The 11352-nt window shown below is 43.2% G+C and overlaps 1 protein-coding gene across 9 annotated transcripts in view; it reads right to left on the reverse strand.

The window, feature by feature from the left end:
* The window catches only part of Nek4 (NIMA related kinase 4), a 52381-nt gene that overhangs the window by 40193 nt on the left and 836 nt on the right, over positions 1-11352 (reverse strand). For 2 of the 9 annotated variants that reach the window (XM_050158152.1, XM_050158153.1), the window contains exon 1: positions 7257-7559. The exons of 2 other annotated variants lie outside the window; for them this stretch is intronic. In XM_050158152.1, coding sequence (XP_050014109.1) covers positions 7257-7349 — 93 coding nt within the window. In that variant the 5' untranslated portion in view covers positions 7350-7559. Of the gene's footprint in view, positions 1-208; positions 6029-7256; positions 7561-7610; positions 7718-8653; positions 10493-11352 lie in introns of those variants that run through there. 5 more of the 9 variants (XM_050158151.1, XM_050158155.1, XM_050158158.1 and 2 more) reach the window with 5 other exon arrangements.

Raw genomic sequence — 11352 nt, forward strand, 5'->3', positions numbered from 1 at the left:
TGACAAAGAAAATGCATACTTTCACAAGGTGCAAGATAGCAGAGAATTCTCTAGGTTCAGAAGTAGCTGAGAGTTCTCACAGACGTCCAGTCCTCAAAACTAACCACCTGAAGCCTATCAGATAAACCACCAGCTTGATATTCAAGAGGCATAAAATTGCCAGGAGGATACATTGAAGAGGAGATGAATCAAAGAGCAAAATACTGACCTACTGGTGGTGCACGCCTTTAATCCCAGGACTCTGGAGGCAGAGGCAAATTGATCTCTGAGTTCGAGGCCAGCCTGGTCTGCAGAGTGAATTCACGGACAGCAAGGGCTAGCTACACAGAGAAACCTATCTTGAAAAACCAAACCAAAAAAAAAAAAAAAAAAAAAAAAAGCAAGTCAGATGTTGGTGGTGTGCACCACCTTTAGTCCTAGCACTTGGGAGGCAGAGGCGGGAGGACCTCAATGGTCCAGCCTGGACTACAAAGTGAGTTCCAGGACAGCCAGCATTGTTACACAAAGAAATCCCATCTTGAAACCACCCTCCCCCAAAAAGCATAAAACTGCTAAATGGTAATGAACCCAATTAAAAAATGGGGCACTGAACTGAACAGAGAATTCTCAACCGAAGAAGTTCAAATGGCCAAAAGACACTTAAGGTCATGCTCAACCTCCTTAGCGATCAGGGAAATGCAAATCAAAACAACTTTGAGATACCATCTTACACCTTTCAGAATGGCTAAAATCAAAAACACCAATGATAGCCTTTGCTGGAGAGGATGTGGAGTACACTCATCCATTGCTGGTGGGAATGCAAACTTGTGCAACCACTTTGGAAAGCAGTGTGGCGGTTTCTCAGGAAATTTGGGATCAACCTACCCCAGGACCCAGCAATACCACTCTTGGGAATATACCCAAGAGATGCCCTATCATACTACAAAAGCATTTGTTCAACTATGTTCATAGCAGCATTATTTGTAATAGCCAGAACCTGGAAACAACCTAGATGCCCTTCAATGGAAGAATGGATGAAGAAAGTGTGGAATATATACATATTAGAGTACTACTCAGTGGTAAAAAACAATGACATTTTGAATTCTGCATGCAAATGTATGGAAATAGAAAACACTATCCTGAGTGAAGTAAGCCAGACCCAAAAAGATGAACATGGGATGTACTCACACATAATTGGTTTCTAGCCACAAATAAAGGACATTGAGCCTATAATTCAGGTTCTTAGAGAAGCTAAATAAGGAGAACCCAAAGAAAAACATATAGGCATCCTCCTGAATATTAACCTTCATCAGGCGATGAAAGGAGACAGAGACCCACATTGGTGCACCGGACTGAAATCTCAAGGTCCAAATCAGGAGCAGAAGGAGAGAGAGCACGAGCAAGGAACTCAGGACCGCGAGGGGTGCACCCACACACTGAGACAATGGGGATGGTCTATAGGGAACTCACCAAGGCCAGCTGGCCTGGGTCTGAAAAAGCCTGGGTTAAAACCGGTCTCGCTGAACATAGTGGACAATGCGGACTGCTGAGACCTCAAGAACAATGGCAATGGGTTTTTGATCCTACTGCACCTATTGGTTTTGTTGGAGCTTAGGCAGTTTGGATGCTCACCTTACTAGACCTGGATGGAGGTGGGTGGTCCTTGGACTTCCCACAGGGCAGGGAACCCTGATTGCTCTTTGGGCTGACGAGGGAGGGGGACTTGATTGGGGGAGAGGGAGGGAAAGGGGAGGCGGCGGTGGGGAAGAGACAGAAATCTTTAATAAATAAATAAAAAAACAAAAACAAAACCTACAAAAAAATGACTAAAAACCATCCAAGGTAAAATTGGGTATTCATAAGTAAAAAAAAAAAAAACTGGGGGAATTATTTGCCGTTGACAATTATGCCTTTTCCCCCAGTGTTGGGATCAAACCCCAGGCTTGCGCATGCTAGGAAAGTGCTTTACTAATTAGTCCAGCTAATGATATTTTTCTATCATTTTCCCACTCCAGGTCACAAACAAATTACCTTTTCCCTTTGCATTTTACAATTTCTTTGACTCTACAATCCCAGTTACTTTGAAGGCTAAGGCAGAAGGGCTAATTAGGCCCAGAAATTTGAAACCCAACCTGAACATCACAGTGATACCCCAATCTCAAAAAAAGCACAATAATAATAACTAAAAAGCGAATTCAAGATAACATACTATTAGACAAAAAGAAAAGAGATTTAGAAAATCTCTAAATTCTCCCTACAAAAGGCATTAAGATATAGCTTAAATAGGTGTATGAGACACATTAGATACTTGTGACCCAATAAGAAGTATCATTGTTCCTCCATATAGAACATCATTCCCATTTAAAAATAAAGTCCTTTACCTTCTAATATACTATCCTCAATCATCTTATAGATCGATCATATACTCACTCCTTCAATAAATACATACACAAATGTGTTTCCTGAAGTACACAGCACCTGCTCACAATGAACTACTACAGCTAAGCTCTCACTCTTAGCACAGATGTTCCCTAAGTTCGTGCTGTAGGTAGAGAATCTGGCATGCGAGGGGAGAGGGGACTCTCTCAACAACTGGTTTGGTAGTACTGCGAGATGCCACTTTTCAGATTCAAATTTGTCCCCATTTCTGCAATATATCTAACACCCTGATAGCAAATCATATCGAAGAACTGGTTCATTAGCCTTTGGATGATAGGATTAAATACTTTACACAAGGAAGGAGTAGCACCAGATCTGAGCTATAGAAACATCACTGCACCAAAAGGGATGGGTTAGAGAAAAGAAAAGAGGCGACAGGGACACACTAGGAAGGAGTGGGCTATAGTGATAATTTATTTGTGTTTTATAAAGCTTGCCTGAAGATCAGAGGGTAAAACTAAGCCACAAGAGGCCAGGCAGTGGTGGCACACACCTTGAATCCCAGGATTTGGGAGACAGGGGCAGATGGATCTCTGTGAGTTCAAGGCCACCCAGAGCTCACATAAGATCAATGCAGAAACAGATCCAGGTGGTGGTTGCCCATACTTTTAATCTCAATACTAGGGAGTCACATGCGGGATGAGACAGAAATGCGTTCTCCTTCCTTCCTTCCTTCCTTCCTTCCTTCCTTCCTTCCTTCCTTCCTTCCTTCCTTCCTTCCTTCCTTCCTTCCTTCCTTCCTTTCTTTTGGTTTTTTGAGACAGAGTTTCTCTGAAGCTTTGGAACCTGTCCTGGAACTAGCTGTTGTAGATCAGGCTGGCCTCAAATTCAGAGATCCACCTGCCTCTGCCTCTCAAGTGCTGGGATTCAAGGTGTGCACCACCACCACCTGGCTGAGTCTGAGGATTTCTTAGAGGTAAGTGTTCTCTAGTGACTCAGCTGCTTTGCTTTTCTGATCTTCAGGTTAAACCCATATATCTATCTCTGGACTTTTATTAACCATGCTACATTTGACACCTAATGTTTGGGGTACAAAAATCACAAAAAAGCCACTGCCACAGGCTGGAGCTACATGTGGGACTCCAGTTCCACCCGGCTAGGTTTTCCACCCCCACCTTCCCGCCCTCCCAAGTCTCTGACAGAGTTTGAGATTTTTCTGTTGTAGCCTTCAGACAGCCCCTGAAAACACGTGCTTGTTTTCTAACAATCCTCTGTGCAGTTTTTCAGACAGCCACCTCTCTCTCTCCTCCGAGGGTTGTAGGCTCTTCCTCAACCCCTTTCTTGGGTTGCTGCCAAACTAGGAAACTGCTTTCAAATCCAGTCAGGCTTTTACTCTTCTACACAGCAGCAATAAGTCTTATATCTGCATCAACATTGTTGACAGATTTGGTAAGACAATTGGGAATTCTTAAAGGGAGGAATTAGTTAAAAGACAAAGGTTTTCTAAAAAAACGGGAAACCGCATTACAATGGAGGGATTTAGGCCTCTGTATGATAATATGCTAAACAGTCTGAAAGTGGAACGATTAAATGAGATAACTAATTTAGATTGGGTTTATGTCATGTAAATTGTAAACATTATCAGCATTATCATTTTTGTCTCATCACTAAAAAAGTTGGTTAGTCTAAGTGCTAAGACACACGCCTTAGAAAAACCTAATAAAACAGATCACAGAGATGTTCAAATCCAGACAGAGGAATTTAATGGAGAGCCAATTTCAGCATTGTATTATAAGAATAAAAAGGAACATCCTAAAACCTAGAAGGTTGTTTTCAGACAACCAACCTTAGTATATGCAGTAACCTTACAGGAACTGTCAAATGGCAGAGGCTGTTACAGTTAAGGGAACTCCTGTGTCAATGTTAGATTTAAGAGATTCAAGAAAGCAATAGTCTCATAAGGCATGCATTCACCTTCTGTAAAGCAAATGTTAAACTCATGGTCAGTTTGTAATAGAATTATCCCTAAAGACTGGATAGAATTGGTTAAAGGTATTTTAGAGCCTAGACCACAATTATAATGGAGTAACTGGTTTGGAAAAAGAGGCTAAGAATATTGAACAATAGAGATTTATAAGATTAATACATATGTATATGTATTTTAAACTTTTTGTCATGATATTAATGGTCATGTAGAGTATTAACTAATTCTAAAAAAAAAGGTTTCATCTACCTTCCTGTACATGATTTCAGCCTTGAGTCTCTACCAGTTTTGTGCAGTGAACCATGAGCACGCCTAACAGCAACCTTTAAAGTCTCCATAAAGAGGATGGAGCCTCATAACGATGATACATCCAGGACTACGATAACACCACTGAACTGAAAAACACCACCTAAGGATCAGCTTTGGACTACAAACTGCTCAGAACAATTTCAAGGTGGCTAGCCGAGATGATCCAGCCTCGCTGACTACTCTAGCCAGGACTTGAGACAAGCCCTGCACTTTCCCATTACACAGAGACTGGACAGCAGATGATGCAGCTGCCTCTCCCAGGACTTGACAATTAACCCAAAATTTTCTTTTCAGGATCCCTTAAAGATACCATCACCCCCAGATAGCAGAAAGTAAATTTAAGAATATGACACCCACATTCCCAAGAGGTGGAGTGGTTGGTTATTGGTCATTTAAAAGGTTATAGATATTTGTCATTGTTTGGGGGATTGGTTATAAGTTTTTACTGGTTGTAGTCAGGAGGAAAGTTCTTGTTTTGAAAAGAAAAATGGGGAATATAGATATGATAAAATAAAAAGGTGGATTATTGAATCTTTTAAAAAAGCAACTACTAGTTTTAAATGTTTTACATTGAATTGGATTTTATATATTGTATACAAATTTTGTATATTGATACAAACTTCGTATTAATTTTGTTAAAACAGACTGTACATACGTTTCTAATCTTGTTTAAGGTCTTGTACCTATACAGCTCATTTAACAATGTAATGCAAATTTCTAGTCCTTGAAAGTTACTATTACCAACTGTTTACGATAATAAGGAAATTGCAGGTTAGTAGTTAATCACCTAGTATAATCAAACTTGTAGTCACATTAGGTATGTTGTCAAGGTCAAACAAAGATATATTTTAGATAGCCAGGTCATCTTTAAACACTTCAGAGATCTGCAGAACATGGCATTTAAGAGGTTTTAATAACATAGGTTCTTTTTTTTATGACAATAATATGTCTGCTCCTGGCAGCACCAATCTACTTCAGAGAAGATGATGGGCATTGAGGAAACTTCACATGGAGTTTGCGTCCTTTGTGGTAAATGTAAGCCACTGGGCAAGAAAGTGCCCTTGTCTCAATGCTGACAGTACGCTGTCCTCATGGGACAGGCAGGACACAAAAGAGAGTGACTTCCAAACCTTGCCCAGACAAAGTAGGACAGTACTTCAAAAGCCCTGCTTCATAGAAAAGTCTGCAGATATTCTAGGCCTGTAGGCTGAAGATGGATGCCCCAATGCTGCAGAGAAACTTTAGTTCAGGCAACCAGCTGTTTCTGTCCTTTCTCACATTTTTTTGAAAGTCACTTGTTCGTACTTGCTGCTTACACAGTTAATATTATTTCCTTCTTGGGTCTCTAAGGTTGTTGAAGACTAGATAGTTAAAGTCATAGTTTTCATTGTTTATGAGACTCAAAAAAAATCACTAAAAAATGTAAAGTATATAAATTTGAGAGACATCAAAAGACAATTTTGAATGGTAATGCAAGTTATGATAGAAATTAAATTAGGTACAAGACTTTGGACTCACCAAGGTAGGATAGATAGGGCATACTGTCTCTAAATTTGTCAAGTGCAAGTGGACTAGATATTGTTGATATATGTATTGCCTATAGATATTGTATATAGTTAGTTATTGTACTTATTGTATATAGTTTTCTTATATTAGCTATAGCCTTTTTAAATTTCAGACTAAAAGGGGAAACGTAGTTATATTTTATTTATGTTTTATAAATAAAGCTTGCCTGAAGACCAGAAGGTAAAACTAAATCACTAGAGACCAGACGGTGGTGACACATACCTTTAATCCCAGGATTTGGGAGACGTAGGCAGATGGATCTCTGTGAGTTCAAGGCTACCCAGGGCTACACAAGATCAATGTAGAAACAGATCCAGGTGGTGGTGGCTCACACCTTTCATCCTAGTACTAGGGAGTCACACGCTTTTAATCCCGGCACTGGAGAGGAATGTAAAGCGGGATGAGACAGGAACTCGTTCTCTTTCAGTCTGAGGATTTCTTAGAGTTCAGAGCGCTCTAGTGGCTTGGCTGCTTTGCTTTCCTGATCTTCAGGTTGAACCTATATATCTATCTGTCTCTGGACTTTTATTAATCGTGCTACATTGGCTATTTTGCTAGAAAGAATGGTGTTTTATAGTGGGGTAGTACCAATAGAGATGAAGATGCTGGTTTGGTCTAGTGACAGGAATTTAAACAGTGTTAGGAACTTTAAAGATAATTGTCACAAGTCCAGTTTAGGCAGCTGCATGGTTGCTCAAGCTACTCACTGAAATAGGGACCCTGAGAAGCGCTGGTGAAAAAATGAGCAGAGCTTCAAGTACAACAAGCGGCAGGAGAGATGGTGCTTCAGACAGGAGTGAGGCCCCGGGAACGCATGGCCTCTGCTCTCAGGAAATGTTTAGGGGACAGAAGGTTTGCAGATAAGTACACTATTTAATACCACAGAATAGACAAGGTTTGGCACTATCATAGAGGAAGTTGGGAAGCTGGCCTCGTATCTAAGATGAGTCCTTGCCCACCACTCTGGTCCTACTATTTTTGAGGTCGCCCACCGTGCACCCCTTCCCTCCACTCCCTGGCAAGGTCCCAAATCCCCGACCTGCTTGCCGTCGCGCCGATGCTTCACGAGCGTCACCTCCCCGTAACTGCCCCGGCCCACGACCCGCACGTAGCAGTAGGTAGCCTGGGGCATGTTCCCGGAGGTGGCCCACCGTCCGCAAGCTGCGGCAGCGGCGCGAAAAGCGGCGGGAGGCCCCGCTCATGCCCGACAGGAGGTTAAGTCCTCCATAAACTCGGCCCCACAGGGCCAGGAGCTTCGAGGCCCGGCCCACCCGGACGCCGCTACCATAGCAATACAGGCGGTGGAGTCCCGCGCATGCTCAGAATCGGAAGCCCCACCATAGAGCCGACCTAGCCTCAACTAGAGCGACTCCAAAGCCTCGGGAGGACCTACCATTGAGCTGGCACTGGAGCGGCCAGAGCGGTTCCGCAACCTTGGAGGACCTGCCATAGAGCTTCGCCTCCGGGAGGCCACCGCGTCTCAGCTCCTGTGTTTTGGTTCTGCATTTGTTCAATGGTTTTAAGAGCGTTAAGAGTACGAGTCATTCGTTCTATAAATATTAACCGTCAGGCCGGGCGGTGGTGGCGCACGCCTTTAATTCCAGCACTCGAGAGGCAGAGGCAGGCGGATCTCTGTGAGTTCGAGACCAGCCTGGTCTACAAAACCTAGTTCCAGGACAGGCTCCAAAACCACAGAGAAACCCTGTCTCGAAAAACAAACAAACAAACAAAAATTAACCGTCTGGGTGCTTGGCTCACATTGTATTGAAAGAATGGCTGAGTCTAAATTTCACCAATAATGTTTGCTATAATTTTTTTCTTGAATGACAATATTCCTTTTGGTGGATTGAGAAATACGTAAGATATTAGTACACATCATCCCTAAAAGTTTCAACCTGCTTTATTGAGAATTGCAACGATCTCTCACAGAATGATTGCAAAACCACTATCCTGAAAATCTTAACAGCTTCCTGCTGCTTCCCTGGGAGTACCAAGACCCCCTTTTAACACCTGTCTGGGAAAGTACAAGGCTGCGAAAACAATTAGCTATTAACCAACACCTACCTACCTTGTCAAAGAAATTGCTTTTAGATAGGAGTAGAATTACTGATTATTCCTGTCCCATATATATGCATGTGTGTTCTATAAGCCAGGAGAGAAAGCCCTTCCTTCCTTCCTTCCTTCCTTCCTTCCTTCCTTCCTTCCTTCCTTCCTTCCTTCCTCCCTCCCTCCCTCCCTCCCTCCCTCCCTCCCTTCCTTCCTTCCTTCCTTCCTATGGAGTCATCATAAAGTTCAGGCGTCTGTTTCCCAGTTTGTATGGAAAGAGAGAATCCCATTTTCTTTAATTGCCAACTAGCAAATACAGCTTTTACGCGGCCCAACTATTACTGTTATTATTGTTACTGTTGTTGAGAGAAGCTCTGCCAGAGTACTCACCTTGCAGTCCTACTGTTCATTGTTGAGTTTCCAGGCGTGTAACAACAACACGCTCCCAAACCTTTGGAAAATTTCAGTTTTCTAAGAAGCCCCTTTTCTCACTTCTCTATTTTTCCCTCATCATCCTCATTCACTTTTCTATTTCCCCCTTACTTTCCATGTTGTTGTTGTGTGTGTGTGTGTGTGTGTGTGCTTTAGACAAGATCTCACTATGTAATCCAGGTTAGCCTCGAACTCACAGAGGTGGGCCTGGCTCTGCCCCCTGAGTGTGGAATTAAAGATGTGCACCACCATGCCCAGCCTTCATTCTCTTTTTAAAAGGCCCAGTCACATTGGCATAACTGAATGAAGCTCAGCTTTTCCTACAACTGTCAATACTTACTAAATAAAAATCTTTCTCCTCTTCTGTAACTAATGTTTGGCTTTGTTTATCTTTAGTAATATCATTAACTAGAATTCAATATTTGTTTATGGTTCCTTTTATTTAGTTGTCGTATTGAAAGGAAATTGGCATTGCTAAAGTAATGTGCCAATCTTAAATATGTAACTAGATCATTTTGGCAAATGCAATCTCAAATATATTAAGACATAGACAGCTGGGTGGTGATGACATGCGCCTTTAATTCCAGCACTCTGGAGGCAGAGGCAAGTGAATCTCCTTGAGTTTGAGGCCAGCCTGATCTTTGAAGCAAGTTTCAGGACAGCCAGGACTTTACACAGAGAAACCCTGTCTTGAAAAACAAAACCCAAAAGTTAATAGACCAGACCAAACACAGTGGTGCACCCAAGTTTCATCATGGTAGTATCCCAGCTCCTAGCATTGTGCCCAGCCCACCACGGGCTCTTTTCTGCTAGCAAAGGATTGAACAGCTGCAAATGTACAGCAGCCCATAGACCTATCTAATCCTTCACCAAGGCAGAAAACAGGTCAGCAGGTCACCTGACCCAAGGACAATGCCCTTTTCCCAGAAGCTGCCTCTGTGAGACAAAGTCCAGGATGAGCAAACAGATCTGCAAGGTCCCCTTCGTCTGGTCAGGGTCACATCCCACCCCAGGTCAAAGAGCGACCTAACCGAAGGTCTGCGTCCAGTGTGTTTGGTTTGTTGGGGACAGGGAGGGTTTGCACATAAAAGCCGAGCAACTTCTTGGACAAGCCAGATCTCTGGGGACGCTCCCCTCGGAGAGCTCTGCTTCCACTGCCTTTTATCTCAGGGGCATGTCTATCGTTACATGATGGATGGGCTTTGGAACCTGAAAGCTAAGTTCAAGTGTGGCTGTCCCAGAGACATGTGACTAGAATTTAGAAAATAAAGAACAACCGCGCGAGACTTCCAGAGGCCTCGGCTGTGAAAGGGTGATGCTCAGATTCCTAGAGGCCTCGGCTGTGAAAGGGTGATGCTCAGACTCCCAGAGGCCTCGGCTGTGAAAGGGTGGTGCTCATCTATAGCTTCCCAAGCAGCGGCACTCCGGCTGGATGGGAGCAGGACAAAACTGACTTCTGTTTTTCTTTCCAAATTTGGCAAGAAGGTCCAGAGAAATGATGCAATAAGCCTGGAGCAATGGTCACCTACTGTGCCTCCCTCAAGCTTCCCGCACAGAACTGTATTACCAGCATTGGCACCATCAGAACCATGTGTTTATCTAGGTGTCATGGCACTTCTAAGATGCCAACTGTATCTGTGGCCAAAGCATGACTGATTAAAGAATTTTGGAAGAAAAGCTTCATTAAGTTTAGAAATCTGGGGACTGGAGAGATGGTTCAGAGGTTAAGAGCTCTGACTGCTCTTCCAGAGGACCTGGGTTCAATTCCCAGCACACACATGGCAGCTCACAACTGTCTGTAAGTCCAGTTCCAGGGGATCTGACAACCTCACACAGACATATATTCAGGCAAAACAGCAATGCTCATAAAATAAATAAGGTCAGCTTATGAGACGGGTGCTGCCTGGTGCTAGCACCAGAAGGAGCTGAAGCATTTGAAGACTTCACAGTCCTCCTTGGCTGAGTTCAGAGACATACACAACAGCAGTGTGGAGTCTGGCAGGGGCTTTCCAGAGTCCTGAACTGCCAGTCTCATAAGAAGAAGGCTTTAACTGCCATGGGTTTCAAAGACATTAATTTTTATATATGTGCACATATGAGGGTATGCCATGTGTGTGCAGGTATCCACAGAAACCAAAGGAGGGTGGCAATTCCCTGTAGTTAGAGTTACAGGGGATTGCAAATCATCCGACAAAGCTGCTGGAAACCAAACTTGGGTCCTCTGGAAAAGACCACACACTCTTATTGATGATCCATCTCTCAGCACACACCGCCCCTCCTTACTATAGACAAGGTCTTATAGCCCAGGCTGGCTTCTAACCGCCTATGTAGCCAAGGCTTTCTTTGAACTCCTCATCTTCCTGACTCTACCTCCCTAGTGTTAGGACTATAGACATGCATCACCAATCTCTCTCTCTCTCTCTCTCTCTCTCTCTCTCTCTCTCTCTCTCTCTCTCTCTCTCTCTCTCGTGTGTGTGTGTGTGTGCATGCCACAACACACATATGGAGGTCAGACCACAACTTGAGGGAATTAGTTCTCTGCTTCAATCCCATGGGTTCCAGAACCATGTGGTCAGGCTTGGAGGTAAGTTCCTTATTTCCCTGATCCTGTAATTATTTTCAACTCCACTTAACACATTTATTTCTCTCTCTCTCTC

Source organism: Alexandromys fortis, unplaced genomic scaffold (assembly GCF_014885135.2).
Source record: "Alexandromys fortis isolate MF-2015 unplaced genomic scaffold, M_Fortis_MF-2015_v1.1 scaffold_106, whole genome shotgun sequence".
In the NCBI taxonomy this organism is placed as follows: domain Eukaryota; kingdom Metazoa; phylum Chordata; class Mammalia; order Rodentia; family Cricetidae; genus Alexandromys; species Alexandromys fortis.